The sequence below is a fragment of the Rhinatrema bivittatum genome, chromosome 3, assembly GCF_901001135.1.
Source record: "Rhinatrema bivittatum chromosome 3, aRhiBiv1.1, whole genome shotgun sequence".
Taxonomy (NCBI): domain Eukaryota; kingdom Metazoa; phylum Chordata; class Amphibia; order Gymnophiona; family Rhinatrematidae; genus Rhinatrema; species Rhinatrema bivittatum.
Window position 1 is genome coordinate 160,243,313 of NC_042617.1, and position 19,914 is coordinate 160,263,226.

Below are 19,914 nucleotides of genomic sequence, written 5' to 3' on the forward strand. Positions count from 1 at the left end.
GAGAGGGAATACTTACAAGCTATATTTGTATGCAACAGATGCACAGCAGTTTGTGAAAAATAGGACAATAAAGCTTTCCCACACCCTCAACTGTGCATCACACAGTACCCTAGATCAATCCTCCAGTCATTGCTGTAAACCTCTATATTGCACCAAAACAAACATGCAACCTAGACCATGTATCATGTCCCTGGGATTTCTCTCTCAGTTCCTTTATTTCATTCTGTGCAATGTGCTAGCAACTCACTAGCTCAAGCCCATTTCAATTGTAGCAGTGCTGACAACCCGGCATGCTTAACTATCATGTTCACTTTAAAAACGGTCTGGAAAGATGCACAGTAGACTTTCTCCAGGCTTAAAAGTCTTACAGCTTGCAAAATGATTATTCTGCAACTGGAGGGTGCTCTCCTACCAATGCACTTTGATTTTTGGTCATTTGGCTTGTATCCATCATAGCAGACGCAGGTGTAGCCCACGGGCAGGTTAATGCAATATCCAGCTCCACAGATATTAGGGTCCACTGAACATTCATTGATCTCTAGAAAAAAAAAAGGAAAATAAATTAAGAAATTAGAAATACATCCTGCAGTAAGCAGTTCCAGGAAGCTTTCAGACATATTAAAAAAAAAAAAAAAAAAGAGAAGGGCATGCTTTTCCAGTAACTCTTGGATCACTGGTTCTTGAGGGACATTTTTTATTTGGCTCTCTTTTCTTCTTCTGCTGTGTTATTGTGAGAGTTATTCAGCCATGTCAATTTTAAAAGAGTCTTCCCTGATTTATTTCCAAGCAAAATTATTTGCATCAACTGTGCAACAAATCTTTGCACATTTCTAGCAGGAGCACTCCTGACAGCACACATACAGTTCACAATCATATAAATGGTAACAGTGGCATCCTTAGATAAAACCACAGATGTGAAGCTGGTGGTACCATATAGACTAACAAATGTACTGAGGTGTAAGCTTTCGAGGAAAAAGGGAGCTACATGTACCTTATACTAGTCACAGAAGACAACAAATCCATATGAAGGAGTCGGCTTTTTTTTTCCATCATTGTCCAGACCCAAACATCAATTAATCCCAAATTATACTGCAACAGAGCTTAGTACTTTATCATCATCTAAGACGTGATTCTCTGTATACTAAAGGGACACCAGATTTGTTTGAATAAGTGATATTTCTCCTTTACCTTATTTTCTAAAAATCACAAGAATTTTGAACTGTAAATCTAAAACATAATTCAATAAAGGATTTGCAGTCCTGTTTTTTGTTTTTTATTTTTTAAATCAATGATTGAACTGCAAATCTCAGTGCACAGCAAGACATCACTGACAACAAAAATAAGCTAACATACGCAGGATGAACCTGAGAGGTGGAAATGTACATGAAAATCCCATCGGAAACCTCAACATCAACTGTGTATTCCTGAGCTGTGCTAGTCAACAAGGCAGAGACCTATTACTTCTTATTTCAAGATCCAACTAGAGAAATATATAGAACATGACATTTGTTCTCTCGAATGGTCTTCAAGAGAGAACAGTAAACAATCTGAAACACTTAATACAGTGCATATATCATATCATCCAGATATCCTTGCTAATGAGTGATTATCTCACTTTACTATGCTTCCAAAGAGATCATTTGAGAGATCTATAGCTTTACTGTGCAGTATTTGCAAAGAAAGTATGGGTTACAGTTCTCAGTAACCATTTCAAAGGTGGCAAGGTCCCTTCAGTCAGCACTGCATGCTTTACTGGGCATAGCATTCTCCAGATGGGCACTGAGCTCTGCCAGAGAAGGGAGAGAAATCTCATTTCCAACCATAAGACGCGAGTGTCAAACTTACAAAAAGGAAAATTGGTTCTTACCTGCTAATTTTAGTTCCTGTAGTACCATGGATCAGTCCAGGACAGCTGGGTTTTGTCTCCCCCTCCAGCAGATGGAGACAGAAAAATACTTTGCAGACTCTGTCCTATACCCCTGAGGTGCCACCTAGTGTCTGCCAGTATTATACTGTATCCAAGCAGAAAACTATATCACCCATAACGGCAACCATAAACACATCCCCCTGAAGAGCAGAGGAGATGAAACTCAATGAATGAACGAAACATGCCCAAAAACCTTTCCCTGAAAAAGGGGGCAGTCAATAAAACTTGCAGAAATATGGATTTACTGGCCGAGCGGACTCTCCATTTTCCCCCCGGGTGGGCATCTGGACTGATCCGTGGTACTAAGGAACGAAAATTAGCAGGTAAGAACCAATTTTCCTTTCCCTGTACGTACCCGGATCAGTCCAGGACAGCCGGGATGTACCAAAGCTTTCCTAACCAGGGTGGGACTAAGAGAGTCCCGCTCAGAGTAGACTGGCTCCAAAGGAACTGTGCTCTGGAGCCCGAACATCCAGTCGATAATGTCTAGTAAAGGTATGTGGAGATTTCCAGGTAGCCGCCCTGCAAATTTCCTAAGGCGACACCTGCTGACATTCAGCCCAAGAAGCTGCCTGTGACCGAGTAGAGTGAGCCTTAAGACCAGATGGAATCGGACGACCCTGAACCAGGTAAGCAGACACTATAGCCTCCTTCAACCAGCGTGCGATCGTGGCCCTGGAAGCCCTCTGCCCCTTTCTGGGTCCACTCCACAGCACGAAAAGATGATCCGAAAGGCAGAAACTGTTCGTCACCTCCAAGTAATGCAGCAACACTCTCTTCACGTCCAACTTCCGCAAATCTCTAGACTCCAGAGATGAAGAATTTAAACCTGCGAAGGAAGGGAGTTCGATGGACTGGTTCAAATGAAAAGAGGATACGACCTTTGGAAGAAAGGAGGGCACTGTTCTTAACAAGATGCCTGCTTCAGAAATCCTCAAGAAAGGTTCCCTGCAGGATAAGGCCTGTAGCTCGGAAACCGACCTGCCTCGCGGAAGAAATAGCCACCAGAAAAACCGCCTTCAAAGTCAAATCCTTCAGGGTTGTTCGCTTCAATGGCTCAAAGGGGGATTTACAAAGTGCCCGCAGCACCAAATTCAGCTTCCCCGAGGGACAAGGGCTCCAGACCAGAGGACGTAGATGCTTAGCTCCTCTTAAGAAACGGGCCACATCCGGATGAGAGGCTAGCACAACTCCCTGCACCTTTCCTCAAAAACAGCCAAGGGCCGCCACCTGCACCCGCAGAGAATTGAACGTCAACCTCTTGGCTAAGCCTGCTTGCAAAAAAATCCAGGACCTCCGGAATTGACGCCCTGGATGGCTGTACGTGATGGTCTATGCACCAGGACGCAAACACTCCCCAAACTCTGACATATGCCATAGAGATAGAAGCTTTACAGGAACGTAAGAGCATGGACACTACCGCATTCAAGTAACTCTTACTCCTCAACCTACGTCTTTCATAAGCCATGCAGCTAGACAAAAGCGATCAGCCTCTGCAAAATAAACGGGAGCCTGGCACAATAGAGTCGGAGATGGACGAAACCTCAGTGGACCATCCAGCGCCAGATTCAAGAGGTCCGCAAACCACAGGCGCCTCAGCCATTCCGGTGCCACAAGAATCACCCTGCCTGTGTGCACCTCGATGCGGCATAGAACCTTTCCGACCAACGGCCATGGTGGGAAAACATACAGCAGGATGTCCTTTGACCAGGGTAGGACCAGTGCATATACCCCTTCTGCCCCCGGTTCCTGCCACCGGCTGAAGAACTGGGGAGCTTTGGCATTGCTGTACGTCGCCATCAGGTCCATGGCCGGCTGGGACCACCGATCGTACAGCAGATGAAACGTGTCGGAGAGCTCCCACTCCCCCGGATCCAGCTGGTGATGGCTGAGAAAATCCACCTGGACATTGTCTACGCCGGCAATGTGAGAGGCCGCTATCCGGTAAAGATGGTCTTCCGTCCAGTGGATTAAGAGCTGAGCATCCGTCGCCACTGGATGGCTCTGGGTGCTGCCCTGCCGGTTGATGTATGCCACCGTCGTCGCATTGTCGGAGAGCACCCTCACCGACCTGCCCTCCACCAAAGGGAGGAGAGCTTGTAGTGCCAACCGGACTGCGCTGGTTTCCAAGCGCTTGATCGACCAGGAGGCTTCCGTTTTGGTCCATTGGCCCTGGACCGCCGTATCTCGAGAAACCACTTCACAGCTGGAGAGACTGACATCTGTTGTCACCACGATCCAACAGGGAATCTCCAAATCCACCCCCTGGCGCAAACTGTGCGGCGAAAGCCACCACAGAAGTCTGGAGTGTGCCACGTCCATCAGAGGCAGGACAAGATGGAAATGCTGCGAGAGGGTATTCCATTGGGAGAGCAAGGCTGACTGAAAAGGACACATATGCGCAAAGGCCCACGGTACCAGATCTATCGTCGATGCCATTGAGCCCAGTACCTGCAAGTAATCCCAGACCCTGGGTCGAGGTAAAGAGGGCAAGGATTCCATCTGTGACATGAGCTTGGAATTTCTCTCCTTGGTCAGAAAAACTTTCTCCAAGGCGGTATCGAAGCGAGCCCCCAGGAACTCCAAAGTTTGAGAGGGGACCAGTTGACTCTTCTTGGGGTTGACTACCCATCCTAACAAGTCCAACATCCAGAGCACTCGCGCTACCGCAGCTCTGCAGAGGCTTTCTGACTTTGCTCAAATGAGCCAGTCGTCCAGATAGGGGTTTCACCAGTATCCCTTCCCATCATAAGGCAGTCGCGACCACAACCATCACCTTGGTGAAGACCCTGGGTGCCATCTCGAGCCCGAACGGGAGGGCGCAGAATTGAAAATGGCGCCCGAGAATTGCAAACCGCAGGTACTGCTGATGGTCTGACTGTATTGGTATATGCAGGTACGCTTCCGTCAGGTCCAGAGACGCCAAGAACTCTCCCTTGTGCACTGACGCTATGAGGGAGCGAAGAGTTTCCATCCGAAAACAAGGTACCTTCAGGGCGCGGTTCACCCGCTTCAAATTGAGGATGGCCCTCCTTCTTTGGTACCACGAGGTAGATGGAATAGTGCCCTTGCCTTAGCTCTCCATCGGGCACTGGAACTATGGCCCCAAGATCACGCCTTGAAACAAAGGATCCTCTGTGCTTTTCCCTTGCTTTTTTGAATTCTGTTACTGTTTTTGACTCCACAACTTCCAATAGAATACCTCTCCGTGTATCTACTATTCTTCCTGTGAAAAAAAATTTCCTTACATATATCTACAGTATCCTGAATCTATCCCTTTTGAGTCTATTATGACCTCTTGTCCTAGAACTTACTTTACATAAAACTATTTGCTTTTTAAGCACCATGTATACTTTTGAAGTATTTGAATGTCTCTATCAAACTCCCCCTCTCTCAGCCTCTCTGATATACATATATAGGTCTGCAGGTTTCACTTCAAAGAATTACAGAGTAGATCCTGCACTATTTTGGTAGCTCTCTCCTGTGCTGACTCTACTCTGTTTATATCCACTTGCAGATACAATCTCCTGAATTGGATACAGTACTCCAGATGATGACTCACCAATGAGTTATATACAGAAGCATTATCATCTCCATTTTTCTGCTGGTAATACCTCTCCTTATATACTTTCTCTATAGATCTTGCATTTTTCTGGTGCTTGTCATTGCCTTATTGCTCTGTTTTGCAAGCGTGAGATTATCAGATATAACCATTCCAATCTCACTTTCCTGTTTGGTTCACATCAGTACTTCACTCTCTCATGTACTGCTTGTTTGGATTTCTGTGCCCTAAATGCAAGATTCTACACTTTTTTTTGTATTAAATCTTTAGTTTCTAAACTCGTGACCACTCCCTCAAGCTTTCTTATATTATGCCTCATTTTTTGTATTCTATCTAGAGTGTTCTCTATTGCAGATTTTTCTATCATCTGCAAAAAAAGCAAACTTTCCCACCAATCTCTGCAATAACATTTATAAAAATTATTGAACAGAACCTGGCCCGGGAATAATCCCTGCAGTGCTCCTCTGACAACTTCTTTTTCCTTGGCATAAACTCCATTTACCACTCCCTTCTGTTGCTATTACTCAACCAATTTGGAACCCAGTTTACTACCCTAGGACCCAGCCTAGTACTGCTCAAGTTTATTTATGAGCCTCCTGTGTTCAACAATGTCAAAAGCCTTACTGATATCACGGCATATAATGTCCACTGTTCAAACAGACCTAATTCTCTAATCACTTAGTTAAAAAAAAAAGAAAACGTGATCAGATATGTTTGACATGATCATCCTCTGCAAAAAGACATGGTGCCTTGGATCTTGTAACCTGCTGGATTCAAGACACTCTTACTCCTTTGGTAGTGATTCCATCAATTCATCTGACTGACTAGTCTATAATTAGCAGCCTTTTCCCTATTTCTGCTTTGGTGAAAAGTGGCAAAAGCTGCACATTTCCAGTTACCTGGAACCACTTCTATGGCCAAGGAATTGTTGAAGCTGGCTGTCGGTGAGTCCGACAATCTCTCGTACAAACCTTCAGTATTCTGACTTGCCTTCATTCAGTTTTGCAGCTGCATACAACCACTCTCATCTCTATATGGAATAGTATCTGCCATATGTGCTCCTGCCACTTACCAATCTCTCCTTCAGTAAGCACCTTATCTATTTTTTATTTTCTGATTGTGCCTTTGTTCTCCTGGCTACCTTCTCTGCCTCCCTCTGAGATTTTTATTTTAATTTTATGTAACTTTCGACTCCTAACATTTTTGTCTTTAGCTTTGCAGCCACCTCTTCTGAAAAGCAATGCTGGTTTCTTTTTCCTTTTCTTTCCTTTCTCTAAAGAGAGATCTGTTGTCCTTACAATGGCTCCTTTTATCGTTCTGCCTCAGAATGATCTTCTATTAACAAAGTTGGTCCCTCTTGAAGTTTGGAAACTTGAACTTTGTGTGACTCCTCTCTCTGCCTCTGTTTTATATTAAACTCTACTTACGGGGGAATTCTGTGCAAAAGAAATAAAAGTTCTGCATGAAAAATGTAGAAATCTGCACAAATATTTACAATTCTGCAGACTGTTTAAATAATACAGTACAATCACAGTCTTTATGTAATAATTTAGAATGCAATACAGAAAAAAGTTATTACTCAGATTCATAATTTTTATATTTTGGGCAGAATTTCCCCATCCTTAGGCCTTACCCTTGACCTGAAGATCACACTCTCCATCCCCCCGGCTCAACCCTTGCCAGCTCTTTCCTCCTTTTTGTCTTGAGCCCCTCCCCTAAGCTCCATCTCTTTCTCCCCCCCCCCCCCCCCCCCCCCACTATATTTTTCTTTCCCTTCCCACATTGTCTCTGCCCCCCTATGTTCAACTCTCCCCAATTCTCTCTTCCCCAGCAAGACACAGCTTTCTCACTCTGCCTGCTCCCAAGGATCGACACCCCCCCCCCCCCTCAACTCTGTTTCTCTGCTACATCCCTAGGCTTAAACTCCTCTCTCACTCCTCAGTTATCTTACTATGTCCACCCCCTGCAGAAACACCTTCTCTTGGACTCCCCCCAGATTTCTCTGTCTCTACCTTCCCCCAAAACAAGACCCCCCCACACAATTATCTGCTCCCCATCCCACACTTCTCTCTCTCCCATATCCTAGCAATATCCCTAATTTCTCTCTCTCTGCACCCCGACCAGTTCTTTTCCTCTCTGTCCCCAGCTCTAACCCCACTCCCCTCTCCAAACAAGACCTCCAGGTTTTTCTCTGTCCTCATCCCCCCCCCAGGCTTAATCCCCTTCCCAGCTTTCTCTTTCTGCCCCACCTGGCTCAAAACCTGCCTCCCAGCAAGACCCCCCCTCCCCCCAGATTTCTCGGTCTACTTTTCATCCTGCGGTTCTCTCCCCTCAGAAAGACAGTCAGCTTTTTCTCTCTGCTTTCCCTCTCCGAGGCTTAAGCCCCTCCCAGCTCTCTTTGCACCTTGCTCGTCCAGCTCTCTCCTTCTCTCTTCTACATCCCAAACTCCTTGCTAGCTGTCTCTTAGGCTCCACCCCCACTGCTCCATTCTCTAAGTTAGTCATGTAGGTAGACCCCCATTGCTGCAGCCTCTTTAGGCCCGCTCAGGCAGGCACCTGTTGCCACAGCATTTTCCAACCTGTGCAGGTGGAGGTTGACTCTACTGCTTCCTCCTTCCGACTGCATTGGCCAGTGCCAACACTTCCTCCATCTGGCTGCATGGGCCAACACCAATGCTTCCTCCATCCAGGCCTACGCTGAATTATGCAAAGCAAATTCAGAATCCTGTGCAGGATGGGAATTCTTCCTCGCAGCTGTGGAAAATTTCCCCAAGAGTAAACCAAACTGTTTGGTCAACATTGGACCTGGATAACCAGAAACACTTTTCCCATTTATAAGTAGCAAGTTCAGTATTGCCCCCTTCACATTTGGTTCTGTACCAGTTGCCTGAGTACCCTTAGGGGTAGATTTTTAAAGAAGCGCACACTCGTCCATGTGTGCATGCTTCCGGCGTGCACATATGGACTTGCCGGTTTTATAACATGCGCGCGCCGGCGTGCATATGTTGTAAAATCGGCAGGCCATGTGCACCGGATTTTGTAATCCATGTGCATATGTGCAGGCAGCACGCGCAAGGAGGGATAGACTCAAGAAAATTACGTGCGGCAACGAGAACAGGCCTCTCCTAGTTCCCTCCCAGTCCATTCCAATTAAGAAGCGGACTGGGAGAGAACTTCCCTATCCCCTTGCCCATACTCCCTCCCCTCTTCCCCTGTCCTTCCCACCCCCTGAACCCTTTACCCTACCTATTTTGTTTTAATTTTGTTGCTTACTACTCAGTTGGAGCAACAGCAACTTGCACGCGCCGTCAGTCCCTTCTCTGGTACAGTGGCAAATGGCCGATGTGCTGGCTGCCTCCAGCCCCGCCCCCCTCCCCGGACCTCCTCTCTCCTTCTGCCTGGCACATCTACGCGTAATGGGAATTACGCGCGCGGCCCGTGCAAGGCCCAGCCATGCGCGTAACTCCCAGATTTTACGTGCGAAGGGGAGTTAAAATTTGCCCGATTGTATAGAGTCCAGGATCTCCCCTACTTCTAAGCAGATCTGCAGCAGGGATCCTAAAAATCAACATCTGGCAGATTAAAACTTCCCACTAGTAACATTTCCCTCTCCATTGCAATTTTATGGCCTGTTTCTGTCCAACTTTTCTGCCTGTGTTGGAGGTTTGTACATTAGGTATGTCCGCTAAATCTCACTACACCAAGAACCACAAATGTTATTAAGGGAATTTTGATCTAAGAAAATACACTAGAAGAAAATGGGAGATATCTGCCATACCAGTATTGGGAAATTCATGCAATCAAGAGTTTCTTAAAATATGGTCCTTCTCTGTAGGCAGAAAAATGCATCATGCTACCATTAGAGGGCAGTGATGCTGTGAACAGACATGAATATATTACAGAATAAAGAAATGAGCTTTGTCATATGCTTTCCATTTTTATATAGAAGCAGGTAATGACATACATCCAGTCCACACAAAATAGTTTTCTATGAAATCAGCGATGCACAATCCTTGTTAGTCAGTAGACTCCTGAAGCAGCACCACATTTAAAAAGCTGCATTGCAATTTTATCCTTTTTAAACTCCGAAATGTAAGCCTAAGCCCTATAATGATTCTGTGACAGTGTAAAAGAGCTGAACTGAAAATCTCAAAAAAATTTACTTGTGGCTACTGGGTCACAGAATGAGAGTCACTGTTTAACTTATCAAAATGCAACAGGGGTCCTGGAAAACAATGGGATAAGGTGGAAATTGTAATTTAATTTCTCATCTTAGACTTGAGCTGCTACTGGTTCTAATCTTCAATCCAATTTCCCCTTTCCTTCCCACTTCTTTTGCTTGAGAGCCTCAGGTACACACACAACAACTTACTGATATCCACGCATCAGCTGCTGCTCTTGGTCACACAGGGACAAGTGAGAAAAGTGTACACATTGCTGCATCACGCAAATTAGGCATCTTCGTGACACCGCAAAGGAAGCTTGCGATCCCAGTCTGTGCTGCTCTTCCAGCCTTATGGGTTCAGATTCACCTTCAGTTTGGGTCCTTTGATCTGAGTGCACGTCCTGGGCTCCGTGGAGAGGATCAAGCCAAGAGGTTTAGGGGAGCCGCATGATGGATCAGGTCGCTGGGGACAGGGCCCAGAGTGGCAGCTACTCTGGGCAGCACTCTCCCTGCTAATCTTCCTTTATTAGGAAGGCTTGTTATCTATTGACCACATCAGGATCTGACTGTGACCATAGCAATGTTATCAGAGTCCCTGTGCAAGAATCACTGCCAACCTTCCAGCCTGGCTCCTCTATTTTGATTTGGATAAAATTTGGTAGGAGAGTTGCAATCTCAGACAGATATGGCAAAGCATAAAGGCAATTTTACCCAAAGGGGGTAAATATGTGTGTGAAGACTCCAATCAGAAGAAGAACATAATGAGATTAAAAAAAAAGGGTGAAGGACAGGAACTGAACAGCAGGAGGCAGATTACAAGGAACAAAGACAGTAGAAAGGGATGATGGGATCAGTCCCTGTCGCTCGGAGAGCGCGAAAAGGCAGGTTTAGAAATGAAAGGAGTCACTGGAAGTTAGGGGCGTGCATTCGTTTTCGACGTATTGGCAATCCGCAACATATATGTCCCTATTCGTTGTCTTCGTGGGGTCATGAAACGTATGGCGAACTCCCACAAATACAACGTATCTAATGAATAAACCTCCCACCCTCCTGACCCCCCCCCCCCCCAAGACTTACCAAAAGTCCCTGGTGGTCCAGCAGGGGTCCTGGAGCGATCTCCTGCACTCGGGCTATCGGCTGCCGATATTCAAAATGGCGCCGATAGCTTTTGCCCTCACTATGTCACAGGGGCTACCGGTGCCATTGGTTGGCCCTGTCACATGGTAGGAGCAATGGACGGCCGGTGCCATCTTGTGCTCCTACCATGTGACAGGGGCCAACCAATGGCATCAGTAGCCCCTGTGACATAGTAAGGGCAAAGGCTATCGGCACCATTTTGAATACTGGCAGCCGAAGGCCCGCGTGCAGCAGATCGTTCCAGGACCCCCACTGGACCACCAGGGACTTTTGGTAAGTCTTGGGGGGGTCAGGAGGGTGGGGGTTGTAGTTAATTAAATTTAAAGGGTTGGGATGGGGTTTTATTTTTGGAAACGAATACATACGTAACTAATGAACGGATCGGGGTCCCCCGAGCACAGATGCAATGGATTTGGCTCCCCACGAATACGAATACCGAATGGGACAAATTCGTCCCTACTGCACATCCCTACTGGAAGTCATAAGGCACAGGCTTGACATGAGAGGAGTGGAGATGGTACAAGAACCAGTGAATCTGAAGCCCTCCGTTACTTTTGGCATTATCTCATGCCATAGGCTACAGGAAGAAAAGAAAATTAAGTTTGTTATATATTTGATTGCTCTTTCTAAAGATGAAAATGTTAGGGTAGAGGAATAGTTTTAGTATAAGTTATTTGTTGGGTGTATTGTAAATACTGCATACTATGTCTATGGATCTGTAGCAAGTGCCAAAAGGCTAATATTCAAACACGCCTTTGAATAAGGCAATGTCTAACATCGAGATGCTGCTGTTAAAGAAGTTTTTAATTTGTAGTTTTATTTTATTTAACTATTTTATTTAATTTAGCTGCCATAAAGATGTTTTGAAGTGTTCTATTATTTGCATATGATCACGTAACGCATTGTCAAAATGATCAAGACATCGACGTATGTGGCTCAGTCATATCAAACAACAGCCGGATAGCCTCCATAACATAGTAATGGTGGCTGAAAAGGACCAGATGGTCCCATCCAGTCTGCCCAGTAAGCTTCTCATGGTAATATCTGCCGCTCTGTGCAGAATACCCCCATGTTTCTCTCAAGGGTAGTAACAGACACTCCATACAGTTACCCCCAAGCCTTATAATAAGAATAGTAATATTTACAATCAATCAAAACCAAGCAACTGTCAAACCCATAAATTATTGCTAGCAACATTGTACTGGGTGAGGAACCTTCTTGATAATTCAGACAATACTGCATGACGTCCTTTTCTTTGAGACTTGGCCGTAGAAGCCGTCCTGTGCTTTTTTTCCCTCATCTCTACATGTCAGTACCCCAGACTGTAAAAGTCAGGGCCCATGTTGGTTGTTGTCTGTAATCAGTTCCCCTTTCCTCCCTCCACCCCACCCCCCCGCCATCAAAGTGGGGAGCGATGTTGCAGTTGTATCAAAAGCATCAATGCTACTGATTGAGGATAGTTATCCCCATGCCTTCTGTTAAGGGTAGTAACTTCTGCTCCATGCAGTTAGACCCATGCACCCTCTTCTTCATTCCCATCCTCTAGCTTTTAGAGACCCACAGTGTTTATCCCATGCCCCTTTGAATTTGCTGTTTTCTTCTTTACCACCTCCTCCAGAAGGGCATTCCAAGCATCCACCACCCTCTCCGTGAAGACATTTCCTGATATTGGGTCGGAGATGTTCCCCCTGGCATTTCATTTCATGAACCCTAGTTCTGATGGAAAAGGTTTGAAATTTGTGCATCATTAAAACCTTTCTGGTATCTGAATGTCTATATCATATCTCCCCTGTACCTCCTCTCTTCCAGGGTATACATATTTAGATCCTTCAGCCTCTCCTCATAAGTCTTCCGATACACACCCCACACCATTTTGGCCACTCTTCTCTCTGGACCGCCTCCATCCTGTCTTTCTCCCCCTTCAGATACGGTCTCCAGAACTGAACACAGTACTCCAGGTGAGGCCTCACTAAGGACCTGTACAAGGGCATCACCACCTTCTTTTTCTTACTGATTATTCCTCTCTCTATGCAGCCCAGCATTCTTCTGGCTTTAGCTATCGCCTTGTCACATTGCTTCATCATTTTCAAATCACTAGATACTACTACCCCAAGGTCTCTCTTTTGGTCCGTGCACATCAGTGTTTCACTCCCCATCACGTACAGCTCTTTCGGACTATCACTCCCCAGATGCAGGACTCTGCACTTTTTGTCAATGAATCCCAGTTGCCAAATCTTTGACCACTCTTCAAGCTTTCCTAAATCACTTTTCATTATCTCTACTCCTTCAGACATGTCCACACTGTTGCAGATCTTAGTATAATCTGCAAAATAGAAAACTTTACCTTCTATCCCTTCTGCAATGCCACTCACAAAGTCTTTTTACCTCCAATGTCTTTTTTGTGGTTTCCACAATAAGCAACATTAAGTCAAGCGAGCATTTAAGTATTGCAGTCCATTTAGTAGTGAACTCAATATCATTTATAAAAAGCTTGGGTTCTTTATGAATTCCCATTTCTCTTGGAATCATTTTTTGTTTTATATATCATAATAGCATGGCACTGTGCAGCTCAGATCTCACCAACTGCTTGTGCAAAATCATCAGCTTTATAAACAGATGCTTTATAGATTATGGAACTACAAGTTTGAATTTACAAGGGGTTTTATTAGGATTATACATTTGTACGTTGCCTATGGCCTTGATATGGGCATCTTATAAATTCTTTAATAAACAAAAACGTATGTAATAAATAAAGGAATATTTATCAAAGGAAACCACATGTAGTAGTGTAGGACAGTTCCAATAGATGTCACGAATGCTTACTGTTTGAGGGGGAGAGGGCATTGGATTTGAGAGTGAGGAGATAGAGGATATGAATTTACATCTATTATTCTGTGTTTGGGAGGCAAGGGAATGGAAGCAAGAATCCATTTGTGATTTGGGTCCTAAGCTTGCTCCAAGTAGTGAAGATAGAGGAATGGTTCTAGACTGACTGGATTTTCTAAACAGCAGGTGCCTGTATGTGTGCTTCTCCACACTTGATTGTACTTCGTAAAGCAGTGCGATATGCTGGTTCATTTTGGAGTCTTGCTTCCTAATTCAGAACCACCACCAAAATCTAAACATTTACTTGTCAAGCTGCCCAAAAAACTGGATGGAATGTAAGCAGCATTTTGGATAAGGATGTGGGTGCATTGTTGGTGGATGGGTGAAGCTTTAGTGGGTAGTGGTGTAGTTTTGGGAGTTCTATATGTAGTACTTGCTGTGGAGGGTGGGCGATGAGACATATATTATTGCCTTGTGGGTCATATTGTACATTTATGATTGGGGCTTCCTTTCTGGGAGGGATTGGGGCTGTTGCTATTGGGACCGGCGGTATCCTGCATTTTGGGAGGGGATTATGTGAGGCTATGAGGGTTGCTGTACGCTTTATTATTGGAATTGTATCCAGTGGGGAGGAATGGGTGGAAAGGTATTGTAACTGATTGTATTGAGGCTGATATTCAGGGCTACTTAGCTGGATAAGGACTTATCTGGTTAAGCGCTGGCCACTGAACATCTAGCTACGTTCACTGGTCACCACATAACCGGGTAAGTCAGGGGCGGGTAATGGGTGCAATGGCGCAGCGCTACTTAGCCAGTTAACGGGATACATGCTGATATTCGGACTTATCCAGTTAAGTTATTTGGCTAAGTTAAACTTGCCATAGAGCAGGTCTAACTTAGCTGGATATTACTTATTTGGCTAAGCAGCGATAAATACATGGATATTCAGTAGCATACAATACTATTATATATATAATAGTATTGTAGTCCTAGTTTTCAGCGTCCCTTTATAAAAAGTAGGTCGTCCTGTGCAAGATTAACAAGTGTATTCAGTAGCATAGTCATGCTAATGAATATATGTTTTATTCGGCTAACTTATATAAATGTTTATGTTTATTGGGCCCATTGTGATTAACTTTGTAAGCCGCTTTGATATTGTGGGAAAGGCAGGATTTTAAGTGAAATTAAAAAAAATAAGAATAAACTATTCTAAGTAACACAGATTGATGCCCTTTTGCTGGTTATAAAATGACAGGATTTAACATGAGGTGAAGCTCAATAAGCTCTTTTGCATATATTTTTGCATTACTCATTTTTTATTTTTGTATTCCTCAGATAGGCAGCACACCAAATTCCTATCAATAGCCTGAGCTAAAAAGAATGTTAATGAATGAGCTTGATACCTGACAATCATTGTAAATATTTCTTTTTTAGTGTTAATAAAGATTTACAGGTTTTGTTAGGATTATAATCAGGGGCTGAGGTGTAAAGCAGTCTGCAGACCTCTCCTCTTAAACCCTTCATTCTCTTTTGCCTTCTCTTTCCTTGTCTACCTTGCCCTCCTCTGCCTCTCTCCTCCCCCTGCTTCTCTGTTATTTTTCATGCTCCTTGCCCGCCCGAAGCATCTCTCTTTTTCCTCTCTCCCCTTCTCTATGTATCCCCCTCCCTCCACATATCTCCATTTATTACGACTGAGCAGAATGGTACTGGAAGATCATATACTATTCCTGTGATGCTGGGACATCAGCCAGCACTTGAACAATGCAGATGATGATGGAACCATATGGATACAACAGTATATTAAGCCCCCATACCAACAAAAAACACAGTCTAACTTACAGCATCCAAACTGATGATATATTCGAAAGGAATTTTTTTCTCGTGTCCTGTGCCATACAGTTAGCTTATCATTTAAAAGTGGAGGCAAAATTGGGCAACAGCTAACTGACATGGATGGTTTATTTCTCTTTGAATTCAAGATCCTAACAGATACTTTCAGTAAGCTCTCTGGAGTCTTGCTCAGAAGGCAAAATGCCGTGCCAGGGCATTTCAAACACAAGATTCCATGCTGTATAGAGATTCACTAGCACAAACTTTTACTGTATTCATAAATTTGCACCTGGCAGCTGCTTTTTCAACACAGACATGACAGGACTAGATGTGCCTGCCAGCTGAAATTACAGTAAAGTATTATTGAATACAATGTGCATGGTGCTTCAGTGCTGTTTTCACGTGTGCTTTTGTTTCAATACTTGAATACTTTCCTTCTAAGCACAGCAAATACCTGTAACTTGAGTGGGTGCAATTACTTGGCTTGCACTTGATGTAGAGACATCGGGGGCAACTTCAACAGGCACAGGAGGTGATGTTTTCTCAATTAATACTATTAAAAAGAAAACAAGAAAACTGATTAGAAAAAAGAATTATACCCTAGTTTTATATCATCATAGATTCATTTTCTTATTCTAGTTCAGGCTAGTTCAGACACTAGTCATTCAATATTCAACACTATTCGTATCTATAAACTCTGCTACAGAGGTTCCCAAGCTGGGAATAACAGAATGTTTGAACGTCCAATTCAAGATCCTCATCTTTTCATATCTTTATACCACTCTTTGAAATAGGTGCATCAATAAACACTTACATTCATGCCATCTTATTGACATTTCGGTACCCTAAACAGCACCGTCATCAGGCCCACCTTTCTCAACAATCATAATATTGAACTGCTGGTGGAGAAAAACTGCGTGGAGAAAGGTCCCATTTATGGGAACCAAAATCTTGGCAAAATGAAACAAATGCATTTATACATTTGTAATTTGATTTTTTTTCCTTTGATTATTGGTATGCCTGTTTTATGATGGTTAATTATACTTATTTTGGCAGTTTAGTTGCTTTTCTAATGATGTACCAATGCATCATTTTTTTTTAGCAACCTCTTTATCTTGAATGTCTTTTCATTTATTTTTCTTTAAATCACTCAGGCCATTACAGATGAGACTGGAAAAAACATTCATCTTTTTAAAAGATATTTCATAGTTTATGGTCCATTGCCACAGTCAAAGATAGTAGAGCCACTGACGAAACTCTAAGTCATTCATTATGTCCCTTGACTAACCAACTCCAATGTGAGGTCAACTGAGGTGGTGCCATCCATGCCAAGTGTGATCACCATCAAAAAGAAAGAATTTAATCTCTAAAGTTTGCAGTACATAGGTTGGGGGATTAACTTTTCACATCTGCAATTTTCTCTATTCAGTACATGATTCCAGTAACTTCAAGAAACCAAGAAAATTTGGTCACATCTTCAGCCAGTTCAGTGCTGGAGTTCCGTTATACACCAGATGTTTTGGGTTCACACATACTTCAAGCGCTCCTCTCACAACTTAACACCAATACAACAGAGGAAGCAATACATGGCAAACATATATAAGCTTTTGACAACTGTAGGCTTAAGGCAGCCAATGACACAACAGCAGCTACTGATCAGTTTTTATGTCGAATTTCCTTGTATGTACAGATTATTCCCATGCTGTATGAGCATATTCATCACAAGAGCAGCAGAGCGCCAATGCAATTGACAGCAGCATAGATAGGCTTGCAACCCATCTAAATGAGGTCAACTAGCTGAGCATGCTGTTCCATTTGCTTTGATCATTTCAATATAGTCTCAGAAGGGAAGACCGGATCACAAGTGACATCATGGAACACTGGATTTATACAGTGAGTCTATTCTTTCCCACATCACTTTATGGCGAGTTTGCGCACACAGCATTTTGACTGCTGAGATGGAATGAACTGATCTATTTGGAAGTTTTAGAGATAAAATACTAAGAAAATCAAGATTAAAAAGTAAAAAAAAAGGTAGGCCACTGGCTTTTTTTTTTTTTTTTAATAACACATTTTCATTTCTACAGTTACTACAAATAACTGGAAATGTAAACATTTGCTGCAGTGTAACAACATGTTCTGCCCCAGGGATAGGAGTATGGCAGCTAGGCGTAAGCTGAGGACAGTAAGGTCATCAGCCATTACTGCTGCCAAAAAGAAAAGTAACATGTATCAACACTAAAACTTCCAACTCATGAGATTGAGGATTAAATAAATAATAGAAAATGCATATAATTGTTTCAACAACTTGGAATAAACTGTACAGCTTCTTGGTCTTTGCTCTTATCACCTTGAACTATATGTACTTTTTTTTTTTTTAAACCACTACCTGGATACCGGGGCTCCAGGTTAACCGTAGAAATACCTGGAGAAAGCTGAGGCTGGCCAGGCTCTTGAGGTGATTCAAGTTCCTGCATGAATAATAAGAACATGCAATGAATAAAGTAACATGTACTTTAATTAACAACTCTCAACTGTCCCAACTTGTCCTGTACAGTACACCGAAATTAACCGTGGTCTCATCCAAACATGCTACTTTCAGACATCATCCTTCAGAAATACTGACTCATAACAACTAGGTAAAAAGCGAACAAACCCAAAATATTATGGACGTTAAAGGTGACCACTATGTGACAGAATTTTGGTTTTGTTCTTTACTGTAAACAAATCAGTGTTGCCTCTGAGATTTCTTTGTTTAGTCTAAATTTTCCAGTTCATTTTTTCTATTTACATTTTCTAATAGCTGTCTCCAAGAACTCCCAACTAAGGTCTCCATCCCTGTTTTCTAAGCATGAAGTAAATGAATACCCAATCCAATTTTTGTTTTATAGTATTTAAGGTACTGCAGCCAAGTTTCAAACTTGTGCTAATTTCAACTCCTTACTGTGTGTGTATGTTATGCGCCCAAAATGGAAACAATTTTCAAACTGCCTGCTTAAGAGCAAAGTCAATGGGTACAATCTAATCTTCAAAGGGATGTAGGTGGGCACGTTCCCTTTCAAACTTGCAGAGAGTACAAACTACCTGCAGACTTTTGCACCTGCCTTTTCTAAGAGTAACATTTCTTTAGAGAATAATGGGCAGAGATTTGAAAATACAACCTATGTGCATTAAATCCCAGTCCTGCCAAGAGATGCGCAACCCCCCCACGAATGCTTCCCCTCAATTTAGTTAAAAGTATGCGTTACAGATCCCTGCATATACTTTTTAGCTGGATTAAGTGAACATAGTTTTCAGAGAGCCATCTAACCAGCCATCTAACCAGGATAACAGGTTTTAAAAATTGTCCTCTATAAAGTCTATATGCCCATGTCTTCTTATACATTTTTCATGGGCTCTATAGACTTGATCTGGGCACTATCATTATAAACATCCAAAGAGAACCTTGTGTTGCTTTCAGAGAATAAACTGCTGATTTCACTTCCACTTCTAACTTTCAAATTAATCCTTTTTTTATTTTGCTGGCTTTAAAGATGTTTTACATGAAATTAGTATATGCTGATAGTGTTTATGCTGTACCTTCTCCAGTTCCACTGGAGAAGGTACAGAGAAGGGCAACCAAAATGATAAAGGGGATGGAACAGCTCCCCTATGAGGAAAGGCTGAAGAGGTTAGGGCTGTTCAGCTTGGAGAAGAGACGGCTGAGGGGGGATATGATAGAGGTCTTTAAAATCATGAGCGGTCTAGAACAGGTAGATGTGAACTGGTTAAGAACATAAGAACATGCCATATTGGGTCAGACCAAGGGTCCATCAAGCCCAGCATCCTGTTTCCAACAGTGGCCAGTCCAGGCCATAAGAACCTGGCAAGTACCCAAAAGCTAAGTCTATCCCATGCTACTATTGCTAGTAATAGCAGTGGCTATTTTCTAAGTCAACTTAATTAATAGCAGGTAATGGACTTCTCCTCCAAGAACTTATCCAATCCGTTTTTAAACCCAGCTACACTAACTGCACTAACTACATCCCCTGGCAACAAATTCCAGAGTTTAATTGTGCGTTGAGTGAAAAAGAACTTTCTCCAATTAGTTTTAAATGTGCCACATGCTAACTTCATGGAGTGCCCCCTAATCCTTCTATTATCCGAAAGAGTAAATAACGGATTCACATTTACCCATTCTAGACCTCTCGTGATTTTATTTATTTTTTTATTTTACTTTTATAATTATCAATTATACATTCATTTTTTTAAATGCATATCAGAAAAGGAGACTTTATGATTTTAACATATTAAACAAATTCAATTCAGTCTGACTTTTAACAAACATTAACAATCTGCTCCTATTCTAGTCCACATTATGGAAGGGGGGTGAATATTTAAACCTCATTGAAATCCCCAAAACAATATTTATTTTATTTAACTCTTTTCTATACCGACATTCATGATACTGATCATATCATATCGGTT

General features: G+C 43.0%; 1 protein-coding gene across 7 annotated transcripts in view; it reads right to left on the bottom strand.

The window, feature by feature from the left end:
* LTBP1 (latent transforming growth factor beta binding protein 1) overlaps nt 1-19,914 on the bottom strand; it is a 737,653-nt gene that overhangs the window by 263,511 nt on the left and 454,228 nt on the right. For 6 of the 7 annotated variants that reach the window (XM_029593891.1, XM_029593888.1, XM_029593890.1 and 3 more), the window contains 3 exons: nt 17,837-17,918; nt 15,902-16,000; nt 413-538 (listed from right to left, as the gene is read on the bottom strand). In XM_029593891.1, coding sequence (XP_029449751.1) covers nt 413-538; nt 15,902-16,000; nt 17,837-17,918 — 307 coding nt within the window. The remainder of the gene's footprint in view (nt 1-412; nt 539-15,901; nt 16,001-17,836; nt 17,919-19,914) is intronic. The other variant, XM_029593885.1, reaches the window with a different exon arrangement.